Consider the following 26,451-nt stretch of genomic DNA (forward strand, 5'->3'; position numbering starts at 1 on the left):
GTGTGTGTGGGTGTGTATCAGCAGCAGACCCCTGGGCTCTGTGTGTGTGAGTAAGTGCCCAATAGAGGGCACTGTATGCAGCACTGCAAGTGTCTGAATGTATCACTTGCAAGGCGTGCACACACACACACACACACACATACACATACACACATATCACACACATATATACTGTATATATACAGCTCTGGGAAATAATAAGTGACCACTGCATATTTTTCTGATGTCATCCTACAATTGCTGAATGACATTCAAATGAGTTGACGGTCGTATTAAAACACCACTGCAAATTTGAATATGACCATCAACCCATTCGAATATCTCTCAGCAACCATAGGATCAGAAAAATGTGCAGTGGTCTATTTTTTCTTCTAGAGCTGTATATGAAGGGTCATGTTATTTAAATGTCTATTTCTGGCAATATCAATACAATTGCAGCTTTGCTGTTTTAATTGAGTAAAAATAAATCAAATAATCAAAAGACATTACCGGCAACAAAATGTGAAAACATTATTTATGAAAATGTGTGCGTGCGTGCGTGCGTGTGTGCGTGCGTGTGTGTGTACACCAACACCCACACAGACACATTCCAGTTCTTTTTTTTCTCCCACACAAATACAGAGGCAAAAACAAAAGGAAGGGAAAGAGAAGTCACAAATTTCAGCGGCGCAGAACATGAGTCTGCAGCATTATCAATTACCCCCTCCGGTCCCACCACGCCATCCCAGCCAAAGAGCCTGCAGACGCAGCACATTTCACTGGCCACTGGCCCTCTGCACCGATGGGCCCACTAGCTCTCCACTCTCTCCTCTCCTCTCTCTCTCCTCTCCGTTCCCTGAGTCACGGGTGAAGCAAGGACGCCTCGCTGTCCTGCTCAAGCAAGGGCAGCGCGAGTGATTTATGCTTCATGCTTAAATGTTACGTTGCAGTCAGCATCCCGATGGCTTTCCTGTGTGATGCTACCTACGTGCCGTCCGTAAGCCACCCTCCTGTGTGAGCGAGCGCTCCCCTGCGTTGTCTGTGAATGCCTGGGAGAGGACACGGCTGCGCCATATGGTATATAGTCTGCACAGAACGCAGGGTATAACCTGCTGTGTCACCTCCTGTGGGTCTCTCTCTGTGTGTGAGGACACGAGAGAGGTATAAATGTCCGGCTTCAGAAAGTCCAATCATTGCTATTGTTTTGTACAGTATATATATATAATCTGTGAACTCATCGCATCTGATATTCACTAATCTTTACTAATCATCTATTTTCTTGAGGAGTTGTGCTGATTGTAATCAGCTAATTTAATGAACGGTTGGAAGGATTATGTGCTATAGGACTTTTCCTTTCCGAAGCTAGATTTACACTCCTCTGCAAAATGATCAAAGGGGGTGGGAAAAAAGCTCTCTCATCTACGAGCCTGTGTGGAACGGGATGGTGAAGGGGAGGAGATATTTCTTAGCTGTCTATCACGGAACATCTGTGCAAGTCTTCACCGTTAGAGGATGGGAGAGAACATTTGCAGTAGGATGGCAGCACAGAGTTGATTTATTGAGGTGTCTCATCTCTGTTGGTAAGCATCGCTGCGCGACCCGTGACAAGACGGGACAAGGAGAAAGCAGAACACACACACACACACACACCTGCATACACAATTGAACCATGCATTCTCTAGCATAAGCACACACACAAACACACACACACACACACACACACATTTGATTGATCAATTGAACCGTGCATTCTCTAGCATAAGCATGTCCTTAGATGACCCTCATACACATACAGCATATATTCTCTCTCTGTCTCTCTCTCTCTCTTTGTCAATCTCTTTCACACACACACACACACACACACACACACTCTCTCACACACACACACACACACTCTCTCACACACACACACACACACACACACAACTTTTGTTTTCCCCAGTGCACACTCATGCACAGTTTGAGCTCTTCAGGCTCTACTGCCTTGGTCGGAGCATCATTCTCTTTTATTGTCAGTGATATATAACTTTTTTAATGTTTCGACAAAAATTCACTCCAATGCGTCGGCGCCTTTTATGTTCCCTTTCTCTCTCACTCTTTCTCTCTCTCTCTCTCTCACACACACACACACACACACACACACACACACACCGTCATCGTTGGCACCACACCCACAAAGGGAGCTGACTGGCTGAACGTTGGTGAGATGTCTTGGAGCAGCAAATCATGGTCTGATCATCCCACAGCCCACTTTCTACTGCATCCTCTCCTGTACCACTGATACTATTCGCTCTTGGATCCCTGCACTCTCATTGGTCCAGTGAAGCCCTTTGGGTACATTGGTCCTGCAAGGTAAAAGAACATAAGAGCATTCTTGCCTCAGGAATTCATTAATCTCACGACAAGATTATATAACAGCACTTGACTGAATTACAATCGGTGGGGCAGGTGTACGTGCCTTTCTCTCTCTCTCTCTCTCTCACACACACTCACACACACACACACACACACACATACACTCTCACACACACACTTGCTTTCCTTTGCTTTGTATCATGATCTAATTAACGCAAACAAATTAAGGCATTACACCCCAAGCACTTAATCAGAAGGAGCCTGCCTCTTTAACTGCTTTTTCTTTACCCAACTCATTTCAAACTGTTTATTTATTTTTTTCTCTCGTGATCCATCTGTTTCACCTCAAACTATCCTTTCTCTCAGCCTTTTCCAGACATCTCACTCCCCCCCCCCCCCCCCAGGTCTCTCAATTCTCCATATCACCCCTTCTCTAACCCCCACCGCCCTTGATAACACAATAATAACTTCTAGGAGTATTTATTCACAGAGATGGATATAGGGGAAGTCGGTCTGAGTCATCAGTAGATGCCCGCGTGCCTTGTATAGATAGCCCTTCAGCTGTGCTGATGCCACCGACGTTGGAGATGCCAGTGCACATAGAGGCTAATTAACCTGTCAAAGATTAGCAAGCTGCCTGAGTCCCAGAGGGGAGAGGGGGAGGAATGGGTGGGAGAGAGAGAGGCAGACAAACAAACCTTCCCCACTCGTCAGTTCCAGCAGGGTGGCAGCTGGTGAGTTGGTGCGAGTCATCAATCCCCCGATACACATTCTGGGGGGGAAGAGAGGGCTTTAAAAGCAAGACAGCAAGACAGCCAGACACAGAGGTGCACACACACACACAGACAGCCACCCCCCTCCCAGGAGGGACTACACTTACGGCCAACCTACACAGCGGCAGAGGCTGTCGATATGAGAACAGAGTCTTTCTCTCTCTCTCTCTCTCTCTCTCTCTCTCTCTCTCTCTCTTTCTCTTTTTACCCTCTCATCTCTCCTCTTTCACTATGTCACGCTGAAAACACTGCAGCAGTCACCCATCTTTGCTTCCACTTATAAATCCCCTCAGAAATGTTTCCACAAACTTATTGAAAGTGTAATGCTGCTACAATCACGCAGTCTACATCAACATGTCCTTTTCAAATGACTGCTTTGACACATCACAGTTTGACAAGCGGCAGCGGCAGAAAGAGCATGTTTGATTATTTGTATGGAGCTGAGGTATTGATCAAGCCAAGAGAGGACTTAAGGAAGTGTCAATACTAGTCCAGATGGATTGACAGTTGTAATATATATAGGCTAGGTTATAATCAGTGATAAGGTCACGGAGCTCTGGAAGTTATCTTTTAGATTTAAAAAAAAAAAAAAAATTTCAAGCTATATGCAACTGAATGAAAAATCCAGAGGCTGAGAATCTAATTGGAGTACCTGCATGCAAGCTACTATTTTAGTGTCTGTTGTGTGTGAGAGTTGAGAAAGGGTACAGGTGCATAGCCTCTCCCTCCTAATACTTTGTGTGGTCGGAACATAACTTAACAGTAGTGCAGGTTTTGGAGGCAGGTCGATTGCTTGTAAACTGGTAGCATACTGCAGTCAGCAAGAGAAAAGAGGACATTATAAAAAATGAATGCAAACACATGATTAATGGTAGGCCATGCATGTGATTCATTTCATTGTACCCAATATTGTGCACAATATCATTGGTAAAAGAAAATACCTACACAGTATCAAAAACTTGGGACGTTAGCCTCTATGACCGAGCCACAGTGTGGGTATATCCTGTAAAAAAACATTCTCACTTGTGCCACATCTCCAAAGACTATAACAGAGTATGCTGCTTTGTATGTACAGTAAATTGCGTAGTTTATGGGGGTTTGTTCCTACATTAGGAATATAACACTCCCACTCCATCTCCATTCCCAAGAAATGGGGAAAATAATATAACTGAAATTGCTAACTGTTGAATGTAATGGTCGCCGGACAGAATAAGATGAATTCATAGCCAAAATAAGGAGTGGAACCAAAATACGCACTGACATGATATGGATTTAAATGCGTCACATCTCAATTGCTATGGCTTTAGAGAGCACAGCCAAAAATGCTCTCACATAGTTCTCACTTCCTCAGCACCGTTCCTCTCAGCACTTCCAGAAAGGCTCGATACACTGCACCCACTGACCCGGAGGCAGAGCAAAGCCCTACAGAGAGAGAGAGGGGGGGGGGTTAGTGGTGGTGGTGGGGGGAGGACTCGCAAACATCTCCCTTAAGTGGGTCTCCTATCCAGACTACCAGACTACCCACAGCAGACTCCAGGGTTACAAAAGCAAAGCTTAGCCCTGCTAAAACAATTTAAGGTATACTCTGCAATATTTCAGATCAGACATTTATATGGTTGGGTCACATTTCAATTGTGAACATCTGAAAAAAAAAACCTTACTACTTGTCCACATGTTCTCAGTTAAAAACCTCATATTTTTCAGAGAAAAGTTTGTATATGGTATTTTCAATATTGCTGAAATATACATTGACATATGCCATAGTTTCATTCATCTAGTGATGTTTTGTGATGATTTTTTTTTTAACCCATGATACTGCTGCAAAATCTATTCACGTCCTGATGCAATCACATAATCATCCAAGGCATGCTTCTCAAACTTTTCTCAAACTCACACACATCAAGCATCACAACACATCAAAGCATCAATAGAAAGACACCCTTCGGATGTTGCAAGGCAGTCTTCTGCCTTGCAAAATATTTCTCTGTATATTCCTCAATTTTTGCATAGTCACAATGGCATGCCAGTACAGTTGTTTAGACTAAAACATTCTGCAGCATAGCACAAGTAAATAGGTATGCAGACTGGTGAAGGAATGAACTTGCCAAGGGACATGTGGAATATAAATTAAGACTTATGTCCTCAGAATGGCCTTTCTTATCTCTTATCTTTAAAGTTTTTTTTTCTATTATTTCTCTTTAGAATTCCCAAAAAGACTATCAGCTTAGCAGTAGGTCTTTATGACGCAATAGAAAAGGCCATGGGAGGGAAAATGAGCATTTCTTCAGCAAAACCTGAATTGATATATCTGTGCAGCCTCTATAGAGCTTTCCAGAATGTGTGTGTGTGTGTGTGTGTGTGTGTGTGTGTGTGTGTGTGTGTGTGTGTGTGTGTGTGTGTGTTGAGAGAGAGAGAGAGAGAGGGGGGGGGTTCTTATGTTCTGTGTGTATAGATGTATGGGTAACACTTTACTTGACGGGTTCGTTCATAACACATTCATAACAGCTGTCATGAACTGCACATGAAGCATTCATGACTGTCTCATGAAACATGACGCAACATTCATACCAACCCTTTCATGAATGTGGAAGACAAAGACGTCAAAAGCTTCCAACAATCGCAAAGCAGCATTGCTGTCTTTTGTTTCAGCCAACCTGATCATGTCACATCTTAGTCAACGGGGAAGGCCAGTGTCCAGGAGAATTTAGTTTTTTGTTTGTCTGTTTGTTTATTTTATGATAGTAACCTCTGAAGAATGCATAATTGTCTACACCAATGACTATATAGATATATAAAACAGGAATGTCCAACCATTCAGAGGTCAACAGATGACTAGTTCACTTCCCAGTATGATGAATACTTCACAACTCGTATAGTAAAGTGACATTTGAAGTAGACTTCATAAAATATTCATGAGATGTTTACAAACACTGGAGAAGATTCATAATTCCCTGTATATGAATTACTAGATTGTTGGACTTTTATTTTGACAAGTTTTCATTGTTTTGTCTTCCACATTCATGAAAGTGTTGGTATGAATGTTGGGTCATGTTTCATGAATCAGTCATGAATGCTTCATGTGCAGTTCATGACAGCTCTGCCCTGCAAAGGCAAAAGACCTTAACTCGCTAGAGTGTGAAACTGAGAAAAATGACTTTAAAGTTTATTTTTTGTCCCGACAAAAGTTTTTTAGGTAGGACTCCCAAAACTTGACAAGTTGTTGATAAGGTGAAGAAATGTTTGTATACAAAAAAAATTGAGCTCAAAATTGACCTTTGACCCTTGTTTGGCTGTTACTGTACCCTGCCTTTGTATCATATGCACAAAATGGAGGAGTGGTGCAAAGGCAAAAGGCATTAACTGACATAAAATAAATATTTGCCTGCTGTTCAACATACTTACATCCAATATAAGAACACTTAACCAAGTCTAGTCATCATGGTATTTATTTTAAATTAGATAGACCATTGGTTGTTCCTACAAAGTGCTATAATGATCAGGATAGCGCAGCAACACTAAACTTACCTAAAATACAAGAGATATTTTCTCAATACAGATAATTAAATTATAATTTAATACAAAGGTACAGTATATTTATTGATTTTAGAGTAATAATTAATTAAACATTTGATTAGACCGTTCCTCATCCTCCATGTTCACAAGCAACGAGACCCGGAAGGCCCAGGTTGGATAAGTAGGGGGCGCACAGTCTGCAAATAGCCAGTTCAGTGATGATGATAATTAGAGTAATTGATAATGATTATTATTGTATTACTCTATTATAATAAAAAAAATTATATACTATATATATATATATATATATATATATATATATATATATATATATATACATACCTATCTCATTGATATTGAATACTGATTGACCCTTGATGAGCCACAGGCCCATAACTAATTCTATAGGCTATTTTGCATAAGGACCTGAAATCACCTGAGGAAGGAAGTTTAGTCTCTCCCATACAGGAGAAAAACAATGTCCCATGTTTACAAACGTGGTCAATCAAATTTAAGGGTTAAAGGTTAAATGCCACCAAACTGCTCAAGATGCACAGTCAGCAAACTCGACTTGGATTAGGCTACTACTTTTTAATTCAGAGATAGGCTAACATGGACAGGGTCCACCGAAAAAAAGTTGGAATTACTTTTACCATCGGGGTTAGCTTACTTTGTTAGCAATATGGATTTGTGAAAGATCTGGCATGAACATCTGCAAGAAGAAAATATGGTTCAAACATGTACGGATTGTTTTGGATGCAGATTACGTGCTTTGCTATGGATTATATCTTCCATTGATTACATCGGATTGCATGGAAAGGTAGGATGCCTGTATGTTGTTTTAATAATTGGTTTTCGGCGTCTGATGAGGCTCCGCTAAATGAGGAGGTGTGTCAGCCTCAACGTTAGCTGCTACGTGATTCAGATTAGCTCCGGGCTGTCACAGACATCGACAGATCTGAACCATCGCCCTGAACGAAAATCACAACATGTATGACAACCTGTAAAACATACAATCTATAGCTTGATCACCTTGCTTTAATTCCTACTGCATACTGAGCAGTTTGTCTGGCTAGCTAAGTGTTGTTCTCGCAAACTAGCTTATGTGGTTTGGTGACGGCAAACTTTGACGGTAGGTCAAAGCTAGAGTAGCCGTAACATCACGGCGGTACAGTAACATCTGTCGTGAAGCCTGGTTTACCAAAGCCAGAACAGCTTAACTCAACTTCAGCGTGCCCGCACAAAGGCTAAAAGCCTTATCATAACTGTTAAGGCGTTCTATTGTGGTTTGTCTTACGGTTTTGGAAGTTACGGCTGTCAGAGCCCTTTATTTTTTCGCTAAAACGATTAAATTGACTAACGATATTCATTCACATGATAAAGGAGGTCTCAAACACCCCAAAAATGACATTAACTCATTTTTGACAAAATATGATGTTAAGGGGTTTTGCCTTTGTACGGCAGAGCTGCTATGAATGTGTTATGAATGAACCCGTCAAGTAAAGTGTTACCTTGTACGCATACAATATCTGTGGGAGTGTGTGCTGTAACGGACCACTACAGATTCATATAATAAAACCGGCTCAAACTACATGTGTGTTGCGCACAACGGAATGGATCAGCAGCATGACAAGATTCCCTTGTCGGGGTGTTGTTATAGGTCCCTGGTTTCAGTCGTAGGCCAACTCTGCAGTTCCCCTGGCTAGTCTCCGCTGGTAACTTCACGCTCATCGCCGAGTTCACATTCCCTTTCCGCCAGTTCATAACTAATTCAACCTCTTCCACAACTCAGTTTCCTACAGATACAGACTTTTTCAGTCTGCATGCGTGCGTGCGTGCGTGCTCGGTGCGTGCGTGCGTGCATGCGTGCGTGCGTGCTCGGTGCGTGCGTGCGTCTGTGTTCTCTCATCCCACTTCTCCCCTATCTCACCGCACTTGATTGCTTTGTCTCATTGGCCGAGCGTTATCAGATGACCACTGGGCGCCCCCTACACAGTCGGAGGAGGAAATCACTAGGTGAGCTGGGCCACGCAACGCACCAGCCCTCTACAGAATACAACACAGAGTGCAATGCATAATGGAGGGGAAATGTATTATGCATAGATTAACCACGGCTCCCAGGATCCCATGGTTTTGGATCAATCTGAAATGCATTGCATCCTCTTTGCATTACAGAGAAATAGAGATAGAGAGAAAGAAAGAGAGAGAGAGAGAGAGAGAGAGAGAGAGAGAGAGAGCTACTGATGCATTGCAGATAAACTGCAGATTCTGGATAACCCCTCCTTCGCATTTTCTTCCTATCTAACGCTCTATAATATGACATCATCCTTACTTGTCTGCCTCACCTCAATCAGCTCACGTATTTCTCTCTCTCTCTCTCTTTCTGTCTGTGTGTGGGTGTGTGTGTGAGTGTGTTTGGTTGTGGCTATGAGTGTGTGTGTGTGTGTGTGTGTCGATGTGTGGGTGTGTTAGTGTGTCAGTCAGTGTGTGTGTGTGTGTGTGTATGAGACAGTGTGAGACTCACGCCTTCTCTCTTCCTTTGATACGCACCCCTACAATCCTCTCCCACCGCGCTTGATGATGATGATGAAACGGGCTGCATGACTCACTGCCTCCCACTCCCAGCTCTCATTCGGATCCCCTCCGTGAGATCCTCTCACACCCACACCTCCTCAATGTCCTCTGAGCCGTCTGGGACGCGGCGTGCACACAGATCACACAGAGAGGGGAGTGGGGGGGGGGGGGGGGGGTGGAGTCTGATTGTAATTAGTGGGACATTCTTAGAGAAGTGTCCACGGAGCTCGGAGAGGACACAGTCAGAGTTGGGGAGTTATTAATAGGGCTGTTTAGTGTGGGGTGCCACACTTGGAGCCCCTACTGAGCTGGGGCAACTGTCGGTAATGGCCCTTCTGTCCGAAGTGACACGCACAAAGATAAACACAATGACTGATGCATATACTAATAGAAATACACACACACACACACACACACACACAGACACAGACACACACACACACACACACACACACACACACACACACACACACACACACACACACATTTGATTGATTAATTGAACCGTGCATTCTCTAGCATATGCATGTCCTTCCCTCATACACATACAATACACACACACACACACACACACACACACACACACACACCTTGCATAACCTTTAAATTGACAGTGGGAAGAATGGAGCAGGGGCTTTCAGACAGACAGATGGAAAGTGTCACCCAGAGACCACTGCACCTCACTCTCTCCAGACAGACTGCTGAGAGCCATGACTAAGAGTCAGACAGACCCACAGAGAGAGAGAGAGAGAGAGAGAGAGAAGCGCAGGTGAATAGAGGGAGATACAGGAAGAGAGGGAGAGAGAAGTGCAGATGGAGAGAGGGAGGGGAGAGGGGGAGAGACAGACAGAGAGAGAGAGAAGTGCAGGTAGAGAGAGGGTAAGACAGAAAGATAGAGAGACAGAAAGAGAGAAGTGCAGGTGGAGAGAGGCAGAGACAGAAAGAGAGAGAGACAGAGAGAGACAGAAAGAGAGAGAGAGAAGTACAGGTGGAGAGAGGGAGGGCTAGAGGTCAGACTCCAGCAGGTGTGTTGGGGGTTTAGTGTTATTTATGGCTGTCTGGGTTTGTGCAGAGCCCAGACATATCCTTCTTTTACCAGTGCAGCGCTGTCCCAGTTCACACACACACACACACACACACACACACACACACACACACACACACACACACACACACACACACACACACACACACAAATGCAATCAGACACACACACAAACAAAATCAGACAGACAAACACATATTCACATAAACACATGTATTATCTTCTGTATGATCGTGTACAATCCTACTTTATGCACATTAATAATACCATATGGTGCACATATAGGGTTAGGGAGTCATTTATAAGAAAGATCAAGAGTGGTGTTTTTGAAGCGTTTTATAATCGTCGCTGGGTGACGTCACACCTCCACTCTGATGACCCTACTCTACTCTACTCTACTGAGCCATGGTCGCTTGGCTGCTGATTCCATGAAACGTACCCTGAAGTATATCCACCTGCTTTTTAAAATGACCCTCCAGTAACCAACGTCTGCAAATATCAAAAATTGCAATCGGAAGAATGTGTGCATTTATTCACAGCAAAGGTCAGCTCACATACATAGTTTCCTGACTGAAAATGTTGTTAAGTGGCAGTTTGTGAGGGAAGTGAAGTTTAGTAGAAAGTACAATTAATGTTATGCATCCCTGAATAATGTCATTGGTTATGCCTGGACCAATGATTTCAAAGTTAGCGCCCATTGCGATGCACGTGTTGAAGTGTGTGAGTGAATGTGTGACCAGAGTGAATGAGTGACCAGAATCTCTTGGTGAATGACTTTTGTTTTACCAGTTTAGTAAACATCCACCTCCACAGTTTTGTTTGGTTTTTAATGAAGCTAAATGAAAACACAAACCACAGTGGGCTCCATACAGTAGACTATGGCGACCTGTATCTCCTGCAGCAGCTAGAACATCAGCCAGACGCTGTGTCAGCAGGGCGTGCCAGTCCATTTCTAATGTTAGGCTACATTATCTGCGCTAGACCATATTCTCACATTGCAGCACTTTACTTGTAGATGAAGTAGCAATAATCAATGTGAACGGGGCGGGGATGAAGGGGGTATAAGGAGGGTGGTAATTGTAGTTGCCACCGGCGATAAAAATAAGTACGCTGAGACGGGGCAATGAAAATCAGACAGGAAAAATTCTCCCATCCACCAGGAAAATCGCATCCCGGACGGAATGGCGAGATTATATTAAATATATTCGTCTGGGAATATTCAGCATCTCTTCTGTGTGACGTCACATGAGGCAAGCTCCTCAAGCGTGCATGCGTGCAGCCCCGGTGCTGGTACCTACAGCATGTGCAGGCAGCGCTGGCGGCAGTGTGTGAGCCCTGTGAGGTTATGTGGGGTTTATGTGCTGGATCGATGGAGCCCAGCTCTCCTTGTGTGCTCCCAGGTCCTCATCGATGTGCTGACGCCGAGCCCCCCCACTCAGTCTGGGAGCTCCAGAGAGGGTGGGCCAAAGCTGAGCTGTTCATCACTGCAGGCCTGCCCCACTGCAAAGCCCTCTTTCCTGCTCTCTCTCTCTCTCTCTCTCTCTCTCTCTCTCTCTCTCTCTCTCTCTCTCTCTCTCTCTCTCTCTCTCTCTCTCTCTCTCTGATCTGGAGATCAATCACGTTACACCTCACATGGGCATGCTGCTTGTGCACGGACACACACACAGACTGTGCCATATTGATGGATTGCTTGACATAGATCACACACCACACCCACCAATCCACTTATACATGCAAACAAACTAACACACACACACACACACACACACACACACACACACACACACACACACACACACACACACACACACACACACACACACACACACACACACACACACACACTAAATCAGTCATTCAAGCAAAACATGCTTGAATCCTGCCTTGGGGCCATCCACTACCTCTTATCTCTCATGGGTGTATCCCTCTCCCTCGTTCTCTCCTTTTCCCTTTTCCCTCCTTCTCTCCCTCCCTCTCTCCTTCCCTCTCTCCTGCCTTCACTCTCCCTCCCTCCCTCTCTCTCTCTCTCTCTCTCCCTCCACTCTCTCCGTATGGCTTCATGAATTATGCAGCGCTGGCAGCGTAAGTCTCATTCAGGGCTCTGGCACGGGTGCAACGAGTGCATCTGCCTCCGCCCTGCACAACTGCCACCTCATGTGACCCCCCTGCGGTTCCGCCACAGAACCCACGGCTCAGAACCGGGCCCCCAGGGAGAACAGAACATCGCGGCTCCTCTTCGTACCGTCAGCGGGCGGCCATAGACGCTGTACGGTTCCTCTGTTGTATTGCTCAGGTTTTTTTTTTTTTTTGCTGAGTCATGTTGTTGCATATGCGGAGGAGCTCGGTAAAGCCCTGAGGCGGGCCAACTGAGATGCTCACCTGGGGTTTGAGTTATGGAAAGAGCCCGTTCTCCACACACTTATCTCCTTTGTTAGAAATGCTACTTTTCCCTTAGTCTGATAAGTGGGTCATACGTGTGAGGAACTGCATTTAAAATTTCTAAGTTAGCAGATGTTAGTCCACCACTCACATCAGTTTTTTTTTTTTTTTTCTACACAGAACTTTTTGAACTTTATAACTTGTTCATGTTGCAACCAATAGACCAATGTCAGCATGGCCTATAGTCTATCTGACCCAATCAGCTTTCTTCATATGATCGTATCTTGTTCCACTTAATCCATTTATAGAAACAGACGAATGCCTGCTTCTTATGCTTTCACTCCTCGAGAAAGATGGCCGTCATAAAAATCTTTCCTTCAGTGATTGAGGTTGTAAACTTGATGAGTGTGTGAGGATGGAGCTGCTCTGTAAATCTCCTTTAGCCTTTAATTCCCAAGCTACATTAGAGGCCTACTCACAAACGAGCTCACCTGGTGCTTATTCATCACAGAAGGGGAGTTAATGGGGGCACTACATAAGTGCTCCAGAGTGATATTGCAGAGAGGTGATCTCTCTCTGTGCGTGTGTCCTTGAGTGATGCAGAGTGGAGCGCTGCTGACACTCTACGCGGCTACATGCTACAGGGCGGAGCCCCCCCCCCCCCAGGAGCATCCACAAAGCAGCCTGTTTGTCAACAGAGATGATCAAAGATGGGATCAAAGGGAGAGAAGAGAGGAACGGGGGTCTAGGAGTCTTTGCCATGAAAAACCAATCTCTGGGTTTGGAAAAGGCGTCTCTCCCTCTTTCCTCTCCCCTCGCTTCTCTCTCTCTCTCTCTCTCATCTCTCTCTCTCTCTCTCTCTCCCTCTCTCTCTCTCTCCCTCTGTGGTTATAAATAGATTGGATGGTCCCTGAGAGGGGATGCTTTCCATATGTTTAGAGTGGAGGAGGAGCTGGTGAAACCTGCAGAAACCTGACTAGAATACTCTGCATTCTCTTCCTCTGCATGATGTCATTTCCAGAGTGCTAAAATTGTCTCTCTCTCTCTCACACACACACACACACACACACACACACACGCACTTTCAAACACATACACAGCTTCAAAGCAATCTCTAAATAAACACATGTAGGGACACAGTTAGATAACTTATGTGCAGGTTTCTGTCTAGTTGCATGTTTGTGTGTGTGTCTGTGCCTGTCTGTGCGTGTGTGTGTGTGTGTGTGTGTGTGTGTGTGTGTGTGTGTGCACGCGCATGCATCCCCGTGTTTGTATGGGTCTCTGTGCGACTATGACTGGATTACTGCAGAAACACAGGCTCACATGAGCCCCGGCCACATCTTACATCTGCAGCTATCCACCCTCTGCAACCCCACAAAAGCACCTTCAGCTGCTGCTGGCCCTGCGGTTCTGCTCGACTGATTTACACATCGAGCTGCCTTGGAAGGGCTCCTCAGCCAGACAGCACAGAACAGAGCAGCCCAGCGCAGGACGAGAGGAGAACCGGCAGTCCGGTGTCACGGAGTTCAAAGGCAATTATGCATGACTGCTCAAGGACACGGCAAGGTTTTATGAGCAGTCCCTCAAACACAAGTTTGCGCACACACACAAACAAGAACACGCACACACACGCACGCACGCACGCACGCACGCACGCACGCACACACACACACACACACACACACACACACGCACACACACACACACACACACTCACCCAAACACACACACACACACACACACACACACACACACACACGCTCACCCAAACACACACACACACACACACACACACACACACACACACACACACAAACACACAACTGTAACTGCTGAGAAGGCCATCCTTTTGTTGACTCCCAAAGGACTGGAGAGGAGAGCCATTTGACCTCCCGCGCTCTCTCCATTTTGAATTCATTGTTTCCAAAAGCAGCACGAAAGAGACGGATCGGGAGGGATGGAATAAGTGCATGAGATGCACTCGGCACACGCTCTGTCCACTGATCTAAAATTGGCTGAGCTCTAAAATGCATTAGGCACGCTAGCCAAGCGCTAACTGTTGAGGAGATAAATAAATAATCAGAGGGATAACAGAATAAGGCGGGTGATTAATGGCAAACGTCTAATTTCATTGCCCAGGAAAGCGATAAATTAATTTGCTTTTTTTCTGGTGATTCTGCGTTAGGCCCCCCCCTGAAGGTGACCAGCACCATTTGCCATCGTTTCACTTCTGAATTGGCTCAATGCACTCACACTGGGATCCACAATGTCACTATGGGAGGATGCATTTGTTGCCGTTTTTGACTGTGTTGGCACTTTAAACTCTCTGGGCGCATGGGGGCTTAATCTACAGTGCATGCTCCTGCATTACCTGCAGAATCTGCAGCCAAGAAGCCTACAGTGACATCACACTGCAGCACCAACAGCAGTACATCAATGAGACTGACAGTAGTCTTCCCTTTGACTGGAGCCCTCTCAGTTTGATTAAATGCATTCTGTACTTAGTGGACAAAATCAATTTATTTTATGATGGAGGTAAAACACTTCTACTGTTTATGACGGCAACAATGCATCAGGAACCTGCCCGTAAATACATCTGACAAAGCATAGCTCAGTTTATTATGACTCAAAAAATAAAGATTAGGAATTAGAAAATGAACAATAACTGAACACTGCACACCTAAACTTACTACTTATAATGTTTCCAAAATACTAACTAGACTCACTGTATACTGTACATAGCAGAGTTTACCAAGTTCCTTGTTTTAAATTGCTGTCTAAGCCTCTTATATGGAATGGCATGCTCAAATAATGCATGGAAATATTATATAGAGTTCTGCCCTGATAGACCATTAGGTGGCACACGTGTGCACGGCATACAGTGTGTTTGAGAAAGTTCTGGCATGCAAGCAAAGTTATACTCGGAAGCAACTATATGTAACGTTGATGATAAAACACATATAACATATTTACAATAACATTTGCATTTTATAGTTTTATAGTTATACTGATCAAATACTGTTGTGACAGAGCATTAAACACGACTGAGAAAAAATGACCTAGGCCTATTTGAAATTCAGCCCACTAATATTCGTCTGACATGCCACCACTGCAGTACGCACCTAATCATTGCGACCGCCACACAGGGAGGTCTCACCAGCTGCATTTATCACCATATTAAACTAGAATATCTATCAGACAGCTCTACCCAGACTAATGAAACGTCCCGGGGTGCGGCAGACTTTTACATTTCAAAAAGAAGATTAGAATCAGTCTCCCGGACTGAAATATAATTACACTCAGAGGCACAGGCACTGACCAGAGCAGGTAGTCCACGTCCTGCCGTCACCTAGCCATTGCACTTTCCTTCAGATATATGTCCAAAAACAAATCTAATGGAATCATTGTAAGCAGTGTCAACACAATAAATAAAGTTAAACATAAATAAATGTATTACGTGCTTCTGACCACAAAATAAAGAAGGTAGATTAACAGTGCTTTTCGATTGAGTCAAGCTTTGTTAACGACACAAAATGATTAATCAGCTACTGTTAAATGTCATTGCCTCCGACAAATGCAATGCACAATCAATGTCTGTATTATTAAGTATAAGAATATTGTGAATGACAGTCTGTTTCCATCGAATACTGGAACAAATGCAAAAAAGGTCTGTTTAACCGTTCAAACTGAAGCAAACCATATGTCCTTTAAAGACAGGGAGATAAATCATCCTGCATGAGATTGATTCAACAAGAACGTTTTGGCAATTTATTATATTTATTTACCGATGATTGTTGACTATTAAACTGACAGAGTGCATTGGACAGAATGAAACATTTGTATCTCTTCTCCGAGAGCTGTAGAGATGGAAATGCCTCAGATAATATCCGGTGCTGTCCATGGTGCTGAAAACGACTCGGCGTCTTTTCATCAAAGCGCAACGGTTCTGCATTTTTATCCAAACAAATATAATGGGAATTGAGTTAAATAATGACTGATTGCCGAGATAACTTGGAAGTCATCCTTCGTAATTTCTGGGCTGCATTGTCATGGTTATTACTGGAGCCAATTGAGTGCTGCTGTAAAACATGCACATACATTTACAATGAACTATTTTGAGCCTTTTTTAGATCATTATTATTATTATTTATTTATTTATTTATTTATTTGATCATTATCACATTGGGAACTGCAGTCTAAACCACACATTACCCACCTAATGAATGCATAGCCTACATCTGCAACTGTATTAGCTTTGTTCTTTAAACTGCAGTTGCAACTCATTGCAACTCATTGCTTATTTCTATGGGGGTTTTAGTTTATTTTAGAGGGACCATTGCAGACTCATCCCACGTGCTGTGTTTGACCGGTATCTTGCTCCACTGATACAGAACGTGACGGGGGGGCTGAAACGGGTCCCTCCTACTTGGACGGATCAATTGTCCAGTCAAGGCAAAGCTTGTAGTCGTTAGCGACTGCGCCTTGGATATAAAAGGCAGGTCGTAGGACTCACTGATGCTGTGAGAGCCATACACCCCACACTTACACACAGGAACACGCCACACGCCTCCACCTCACACTGTACCCGTCATCCGCACGCTCACCCCCCGCCTGCCCAGATGAGTTACCCGATGGACTCTATAGGGAGTCGGAGAATGATGGACTCCAGGACTACCTACGTCCGCTCCAGCGGCTCTCCCTCCAGCGGGTATCGCTCCCAGTCTTGGTCCCGTGCAAGCCCCGGTTCCAGTGTAACGTATAAGAGGACCGTCAGCACGCCGGTGGCCCGAACCTACAGCTCCGCCGTGCTCAGCTCCGCCGACAGCGTCGACTACGGCCAGACATCAATGCTAAACGGAGACTACAAGCGCACCAACGAGAAAGAACAGCTCCAAGGGCTCAACGACCGTTTCGCCGGTTACATCGACAAGGTGCACTACCTGGAGCAGCAGAACAGGCAGATCGAGGCAGAGATCCAGGCACTGCGGGAGAGGCAAGCGTCGCAATCTAAACTTGGTGATGTTTACGACCAGGAGCTGCAAGAGCTGCGCTCCATGCTGGAGCAGATCCACCACGAAAAGGCTCAGATTCAGCTGGACACGGAGCACATCGAGGAAGACATCCAGAGGCTTAGGGACCGCTTCGATGAGGAAGCTCGTATCAGGGAGGAGACGGAAGCCATCATCCGTGCACTGAAGAAGGACACGACAGACTCGACATTAGTGAAGGCAGAGTTGGAGAAGAAAGTTCAGTCACTGCAGGATGAAATTGCTTTCATTCGCAACAACCATGAAGAAGAGGTTAATGAGCTGCTCGCCCAAGTTCAAGAGTCGCAAATCAGTATGGAGAAGAGGGACTACCAGAAGACCGACCTCACCGAGGCACTCCGGGAGATCCGCTCACAGCTGGAAGGGCACTCTTCCCAAAATCTACAGCAAGTAGAGGACTGGTTTATGTGCAAGTTTTCCAAGCTGAATGATGCGGCGGAACAGAACAAAGATGCAATCAAATCCGCCCGGGATGAGATCGCAGACTATCGCCGTCAGCTCCAGTCCAAGACCATCGAACTCGAGTCGGTTCGAGGCACTAAGGACTCGCTAGAGAGGCAACTCACTGACATCGAGGACCGACACAACAGTGATATGAACAGCCTTCAGGTGGGTGAACTATACAAAGTGGAATAACTTTAACAGTTCTTAGTTTTAATATTCTGTATGTATGTGATTTGCATTCTATATGTGTGTGATGTGTAGCCTACTCAAAGTCTTGCTAAAAGTGTGGATGTAGGTTGGGATGACAGCCACACAAAAGTGCGTCACGTCTTCAGTGCTTTAAATTAGCTTTATCCACTTGCGTTAGAATCGCAGACTAACCTCGTTGAAGGATAACAATGGCGTAGGTGAAAGGATGCTGTGAAAAGAATACCAATGTTTCTTTAATTTTTTGCATTGGCAGTAGGCCTATATGTCCGTGTCCATTATAGGCTGATTTTATGACGTTTTAGGGGGATTCCATCAACATGCACTTGCTTGATAGTAAAAGTCTAAAGGAGTTAGAACATGCAGGTGATCAGAGGGGTTTCGCTTGAGGGCATTATATATCTGTTGAACAACTACTGCACAATAGAGCAGACTATGTGGGATGCAGTCATTTCACACCGCGACGAGTAATACCAGTGAGCTAACAACTGAAGGACTCGCCTAAGTCGAGTGGAGGGGGGTTAGAGGCGATACGAGGCAGACACAATCACCCCCCTGTTTTGTTCCTTGCTGAGTCAGAACTGCAGCTCAGTGTATGGATTGGCTGCGTCCTCACATCACCCCACCAGACATCAAGGAGGAATACCAGACACGCCACTGGGTGTCCTTGAAACAAAATACGAACCCAGTAACCCTCAAATTGCTTTAATGCGTCAAATTAGTATTTTCAACAAAAAAAAAAGTAAGGGGGAAAAATCTAGTATGATGATGAAAGACAGTTGAAATTTAAACATGAATACATCCTCATCTACAATCACAGACCATACAAAATAACATTAATTGTAAAGCTTTTGTATTTTTTTCTATTATTATTAATTTAAAACAAACCGTCATAACACTTAGAAACACGTTCCCTTACAGTATTGCAGTGCCATAGTGGTTCTGTTGGATTAACGAGTGACGCATTTGTTTGAGTCCGATGTGAGTAAGAACCACGCCCTGATGCATATGCAGAATGTGTGAATGAATCATAATATGACACACAGGTATCTGTCATCTCTGCGAGAGGTTTTAAACAATAAGAGCTACATCTGTCAATTCTGATTCTTATTATTTCTTTCAGTGTTGTAGTTCATAACTCTCATCTTATCACACAGGAAACAATCAATCAACTGGACAATGAATTGAAGAGCACGAAATGGGAAATGGCTCGCCACCTGCGCGAGTACCAAGATCTACTCAATGTCAAGATGGCTCTTGATATAGAAATTGCTGCTTACAGGTAAAGCCGCATTTTAATTATGAATTATTCATTAACATCAATTATTCTTTACATGCATGTATGTAGTTTCAGGCAAATAATTAATATATAAGTGACAACAGGTATGAAATATAAACAAATATTTCTGTTATTAATCATTCAGGAAACTTCTAGAAGGGGAGGAGACACACTTTAGCACCTACCCTTACCGTCAGTCTGTCACCACCAAGATCTCCAAGGTCAAGAGTGAACCCCCCAAGCTGAAGGTGCAGCACAAGTTTGTGGAGGAGATCATTGAGGAGACCCGTGTTGAGGATGAAAAGGCTGAAATGGATGAGGCTTTGGCCGAGATAGCCAATGAGCTGTCTGCTGCTCTTGGAGGAGACCAAGGCGGAGAGGAGGATGAAGGTGAAGGAGAGGGTGAGGAAGGTGAGGAAGCAGGTGAAGAGGAGGGAGAGAAAGAGGAGGGAGATGAGAAAGAGGAAGAGGCTGAGGCAGAGGAGGAGGAAGTTGTAGCCGCCAGTGATGCTAAACTCAGCGCTAGCGCTCCTGGTGAGGAAGAGGAAGAGGAAGGAGGAGAAAAAGAGGGTGGAGATGAAGAGGAAGAAGGAGAGGGTGGTGAAGAGGGAGAGAAAGAAGGCGAGGAAGGAGAGGGAGAAGGAGAGGCAGAGGGAGGAGAGGAGGAAGGAGAGACAGATGATAAGGGAGAGGGAGGAGAGGATGAGGCTCAGGAGGAGGACGGGGAAGTGGAAGAGACTGTGCTGAGCACCAAGGCCCCAGAGTCAAAGGCCTCTCCAGAGAAAGAGAAGGCGGAAAGTGACAAAGAAGAGGAAAAAGCTGAAGAGGAAGAAGAGGAGGAAGAGGCGGCTGGTGACGACAAAGCAAAATCTGATGCAGGAAGTGGCGACGAGAAGGAGACCAAAGCAGAGCCAGAGAAGGAGGCTGCCAAAGAGGAGAAGAAGAAGGAGGAGAAATCTGAAGCACCTGCAACCAAGGCTGAAGCCCCAAAGACAGAGACCGCTAAGACTGCCACACCCGAGGCCCCAAAGAGTGAATCTCCCAAAGCTGAATCCCCAAAAGTCCAGTCCCCAAAGAGTGAATCTCCAAGAGCTGAATCCCCAAAGGTCCAGTCCCCAAAGAGTGAATCTCCAAGAGCTGAATCCCCAAAACCTGAGTCCCCAAAACCAGGGTCACCAAAGAGTGAATCTCCAAAGGCTGAGTCCCCAAAGAGCGAGTCCCCAAAACCTGAAGCTGTGAAGAGTGAGCCGAGCAAGGCACCAGCTCCAAAGGCCTCCAAGCCTGAGAGCCCCAAGAAAGAGGAGCCCAAAGCTGCAGAACCACCCAAGAAGGAGGAGAAGAAAGCAGAGCCCCCAAAAGAGGAGGCCCCCAAAGCCGAGACCCCCAAAGCTGCCCCCGAGAAAGTAGAGAAGAAGAGCGAGCCCGAGCCGGTAGAGAAGAAGGAGGAAAAGAAAGAAGCCGACAAGGGCAAGAAAGAGGAGGAGAAGGAGCCCGCAGAGAAGGAGGTGATCTCCAACGGCGTCGAGGAGGAGAGCCTATCCAAAGATGACCCCAGCCAGAAGGTGATCATCACTCAAACCGTGGAGACAATCACCACCGGAGAGGACGGAGCCAAGCACGTCACAAAGTCCGTGACTGTCACGGAGACCGTCAAGGAAGTGGAGGAGGTGGTCCAGGAGAAGATGGTCTCCACCAAGAAGGTGGAGAAGCACTCCTCCCAGGCTGTCAAGCAGGTCACCGAGGCCGAATGAACACCCTCAAAACATGTCAAGACAGGAAGCGAAGGGGAATGTGAAGATGAAGCAATCAAGAAAAATACAACAAACAATCAACAAAAACTAACATAACAAAGAAACCATAACAAATTAGAAAGATGTATTCATGCTAATCACTCAAAACAGATTAAATCAAGACAAAGCAGCATTAGAGAGAAGTCATAAGATGCGTCCTAAGCTAAAAAACCTCAAAAACATGCATGTTGAGAGAGAGCTTTCAATGGGCTTTGCTGCAGATGGAGAGGGGTGAGCAGGGGTAATCTCTCTGTCTTTGTTTCTTTATTTTCCTTCTTTCTCTCTCTGCAGAACATGGGCGGGGTAACGGGGTATTTGGTGTCTGCATGCTAGTACAGGAAAGGAGCAATACTCTCCCACTGCTTGGGGTAGATTTACAGTCAGTGTGTGAGAGTGTGAATGTGTGTGAGAGAGAGAGTGTGTGTGTGTGTGTGTGTGTGTATGTGAGTGTGTGCATGTACGTATGGCATAAGGAATACATGTTATGCGTACAGAGAGTATGGATGGGAGAACGAGAGTGACAAAAAGTACTTGAAGTCAAAAGATATTTATTTGGTTTAAGTGAACAGGGACCGTAGGGGTAAAACTGAAGTAGCCTTACAATTCACGGGAGGATAACAACTGAGCCAAAAATGAAGACAACACAACACATTTACAGAAGAGAATGACATTGGAAAGACAAACCCATGACCATACATATACAGTACCTAAAGCAACTAAGAAACTCCTAGCCTTAAACATGCTTTTTACTGTTGTCTATTATGTTTACCTAACCAGTGCAATTGAAAATAATAAAAATGCGCACACATACATTCTTGTATGCCTAGAAAGGACTTGAATTTAAATACTGAATATAAAATGAGGTGCTACTGTTTGCAATCCCATGTCTTTAGTCATCATGATGAATTTCTCAGCAGCATTTGCTCAATAAATGTCATATTAAAAGGCTTACCGTCTCTCTCTTGTTCTTCGAACACTGTCTCATTGCACATACACATGATATCACAAAAAAGACAAATATAAATGAGGTATCAATGCCATTTGGAAATAATATTAATAAAAAAAATGAACTTTTAACATTAGCACTGAAATGTAGGCTTGCAAGATCAAACAATAAATGTCTTTAAGTTAAGTAAATACATTTTAACTTACATAATGGTACAAAATAAGTTAGTCAGGTATCAGAAACTGTGACAAGGATGTTACAATGAGGTGAGCAGATCGTTTAGAATTTTAAATTGATTCATTATATGGTTATTAATGATATGAGAATAATTGCTTGAGATGTTGACTAGTTCACCAACATGATGTGAATGGGTCATGATTTGTAGCCCTGTTTGCAAAACTGCTAAAAATGGCAAAGGCGTCTATTTCTAGTCAAGGTCGCTTGAAAGCATTAGGAGAGATGGACCTATGTTCACTTTCTATTTTTACAAAATGACCGTTATAGATGTGCTTACAGTGCTTTTGTATTGATTGGCTCAGGGAGAGTAAACGTCCTCAGATGAACCCGATTCCCCGATCCAGCAGGAAGCACCCTCGATTGTCCTCAAATGACCCACACGGATCCCGGAAAACCACAGTCCTGCTTAGATGCAGAGATGGAACATGTGGACATCTTTTATGTTCAAAAGCACTGAGCTAGCGCTGTTCATCCACCTTATCATATGACAAAAATAGAATAACGTTAAAGTAATGTGAATGTAATGTCGGGAGAAATCAAGTCATAGGCTACATTCTTAATAGCAATGTGCATGAAATTACTTGCATATTTTGCTCAAGAGGAAAATATAAACGCATAATCACGTAGTCTGAGAACCAACCACCCACATAGCATAGGCCTACTGTAGCTTTATATTACGAGTGTATATCGAGACGCAGGAATGGCTGACAATGTGCTAACGTATTTACAACTTCGACTTTATATCAGTGCGAGCGAATCACAGGTTTTACGCATTCGGTCATTACTGTAGCCTTGCACGGAGCTGTCGAGCACCTGACCGGGTGAGCATCTCTGCAGTGCAGACTCTCTGAACGTCATCGTTTGCCCCAGTGTTGGTAAGCATCCGAGTTCATTTGCGCAGTAGCCTACTGTATTCAGCATCCTCTAGGAACAGAAATAACTTTGCGGTGAGCTATAATATTTGCATCGAGGAATTACCTCAGAGTGCCACTTCAGTTGTTCAGTCCGGGCTATATAGAAAATGTATAACTGTGGCACTTTATACATGATAGGCTAGTATTGCTTTTTCTATTCACTATGTGTTGCTTATGTTTGACACATTACGTGATTAAAATACAGCGTCATCGGATTCCATATCATAGAGTAACATGAAACTGAAAAGGCAGGTGTTAAGCGAGCGCTGGTGTTTCCTCCCGGATCAAATATTACACAGCAAAATTTGCCCGTCAGGGTGCCTGTCACTACAGTGCAGGGTATGTCCTGAATCCCAAATAGAGAAGTAGAGCAGCGTCAGGACACAGGGGTCTGTTCTCAGCCCTCTTAAAGAGCCAGGCTCACGTCACTGTGTCAAGGATGAGAAATGAGATTTATGCTTCCACCCACAGTTTGGGGCTTTGGATCACGTCAGGGCGTTTTGTGGTCAGAATGTGATTTTAATTCCAGACCGTATGAGTGGGTCTTAGCAGATTGAGGTTTTTTTTACGTGAAAAACACCACATGTCAACACAGAATTGATGTTTTCCAAATAAAACAAAGGCAGCTGTCTTCTCTCAGCAGCAACAGTCAAGCACAATAAACAGGATATCTCTAATAAACAAGGATCCTATTCCTCTTCTTCTGCAGTGACTGCAGTTGTATTGTTTTCTTGAATTCTAGCTGACGGGTTCATATTCTTCTGTGGTAGAAACACATAATACACAATAATATTAATGCTGACGGCTCTACTGAGTTTAACTGGTGCCAGTGCAGGGTGTTCGGAAAGCTGAGGACTGGCGGTCTGCAGATTTCAGTCTCTGCTCTGTGACCACAGCTTCACACTGTGCCAACCCCATCACCCCTGAGAGTCCTGAGGCGATGACTACATTTCACAACAGTACAAAGGTGTGTGGTTTTGAGTGGGTGCATTGTGACATGTGTGTGTAGGGGCAGTGTACACACACACACACACACACACACACACACACACACACACACACACACACACACACACACACACACTCAAAGAGAGAGAGAGAGAAAGAGAGGGAGAGCAAGGTGCTTTTCCCAAAAATAATCTGCCTGCCTGCCTCTAACATCAGGATAGAGATTGTTGATATAAACCAGATAAATAGACTGAAATTGTGCCCTCAAATACTTATGGAAAGCCCTTTGTAGGAGGGTCAGAGCACAACAGATACCATTTTCTCAAAACGACTAGAGACTTATGCTCTCGAGGACTGGATGGACAACACACCCTGGAGGTCATTCTTTCTGCAAGACCATACTCTCCTAACAAGTGTCCTGGCTGCCACAAGCATGCCAAAGAGATGACTCAGCCCCACCAACACCGCAGTCTCACACAGTGGACAGATGCTAACTGGGCACAACTCTGTCTGACAGTCATCAGATGTTTGTGGGTGGCCAAGGTGAGGGTGTTTGACCATACAGGGACATCAGACTGACAAGCACAAGATGAACAAATTAAGCAATGGATTTGATGAACAACAAATGTTCAGTTGTGAAAAAAAGGGATTTACCTAATTACACAAATACTTGCTTTTGAAGATATTACTTTTTACATTGACATTTATTCATTCAACTTGTATCCAAAGCAACTTACAAATGATGTACCTATACCCATCTTTAAGAACGTTTTTGGGCAGAAGGATGCAGATGAAGGTGGACTCACCAAGAATGTTTCCACAGCTTTGCTGGTCTGGCCCATTTTCAGTGAAACTATTCATCAAATTCTCCCAGGACAGAACAGATTGATCTAGCCCAGAACAAAAGGCTTACAGCAGGATGCTGCATTATCTGCCCTACTTGTTAGAGTATTTGTTTTAAAGTTGTGTTAAACAAGAACATGAGATACCCAAATAACCTACTTAATACTATAAAGGAAACAGAGGTAGAATACCAAATAATTGACAGCTATTGATATGTATGCAGGCCTACTTATATCAGTTGTTTTATTGAAAGATCAAAATGTATTATGCATTCAATCTATTAAATTACATTAGATTAGATTAGTAACTATATGTTCAACCACAAACTGTTTAACCTATGTTAACCTGTTTAGCCTGTCTAGTGTCCGGCTGGTTCCTAGATTATTATCAGAATAAAATGTTAGCCATTGAATTGCTCATCATACAATTTAATGCACAAACATGATCGTTAAGTCTGATTAACTGTATAATGTTTACATCCCAAAATGAGCTGTGCTACTTGGCTCATATTGTCAACTATAATTACAAACAAAGAAATCAAGACACAGGACAAGCGTTTTTGTTCAGGGTGATTTTATTGCATTAGCAGTGATAGTGCTCAACATTCTGAAGACAGGTTCTGTTCCTGTAGAGCTCGTTCACAATAATTAGTCATAGTCAGAGGCCTAGTGTGTGGCCAAAACTTTACAGTATACGAATGAACTATTGTACTTTGTAGCCTTGATACAGCACTTGACTGAAAAACAGGGCTATTGTGTTGAAGCACCAGAATTGCAAGCACATTGCAGAGGTTTATTTGTCATGTCTTAACTCGTTTGTCAGGTGTACGGATATGGTTTACGTGTAGAAGGGGTTAACGTTGTTGGCATCGTGTGCTTTACTTTTTGGCCTTGGCCTTGTCAGGCTCCTCCTTCTTGTCTTTGTCGTCTTTCTTCTCCTTCTCGTCTTTCTTCTCTTTCTTCACTGCTTCATCTTTTTTCTTCTCTTCCTCCGGTTTGGCCGTCTCCTTTGGGGCGGGTTTGGCTTTCTCGCCTTCATCTTTCACTGTCTCGCTCTCTGCCTTCTTTTCGCTTTTCTTCTCCTCCGCCTTCGGTTTGCTCTCTTCCTTCACGTCAGCTTTCTTCTCCTCTTTTGGCTCGGCTTTGGCCTCGGCTTCTTTCACCTCCTCTTTTGCGGG

The 26,451-nt window shown here is 44.3% G+C and overlaps 2 protein-coding genes across 2 annotated transcripts in view; one reads left to right on the forward strand and one right to left on the reverse strand.

Annotated features, from left to right (window-relative positions):
• Window positions 1–17,151: 17,151 nt before the first annotated feature.
• On the forward strand, window positions 17,152–22,334 carry nefma (neurofilament medium chain a). Its single transcript, XM_062554790.1, has 3 exons — window positions 17,152–18,275; window positions 19,475–19,599; window positions 19,742–22,334. The coding sequence occupies exons 1-3, from the start codon at window positions 17,238–17,240 to the stop codon at window positions 21,345–21,347; spliced, it is 2,769 nt and encodes a 922-aa protein (XP_062410774.1). The 5' UTR covers window positions 17,152–17,237; the 3' UTR covers window positions 21,348–22,334.
• The window catches only part of nefla (neurofilament light chain a), a 6,917-nt gene continuing 2,456 nt past the window's right edge, over window positions 21,991–26,451 (reverse strand). The window contains 2 exon segments of the mRNA XM_062554890.1: window positions 21,991–22,007; window positions 26,307–26,441. Coding sequence (XP_062410874.1) covers window positions 21,991–22,007; window positions 26,307–26,441 — 152 coding nt within the window.

This window comes from Sardina pilchardus, chromosome 14, assembly GCF_963854185.1.
Source record: "Sardina pilchardus chromosome 14, fSarPil1.1, whole genome shotgun sequence".
In the NCBI taxonomy this organism is placed as follows: domain Eukaryota; kingdom Metazoa; phylum Chordata; class Actinopteri; order Clupeiformes; family Clupeidae; genus Sardina; species Sardina pilchardus.

Excerpts from the sequence above, each read along its gene's own strand:
- nefma (XM_062554790.1), top strand. The coding sequence starts at position 17,238 with ATGAGTTACCCGATGGACTCTATAGGGAGTCGGAGAATGATGGACTCC. Across the intron at positions 18,276-19,474 it reads GTGATATGAACAGCCTTCAG|GAAACAATCAATCAACTGGA; the intron begins GTGGGTGAACTA and ends CTTATCACACAG. Across the intron at positions 19,600-19,741 it reads ATAGAAATTGCTGCTTACAG|GAAACTTCTAGAAGGGGAGG; the intron begins GTAAAGCCGCAT and ends TTAATCATTCAG.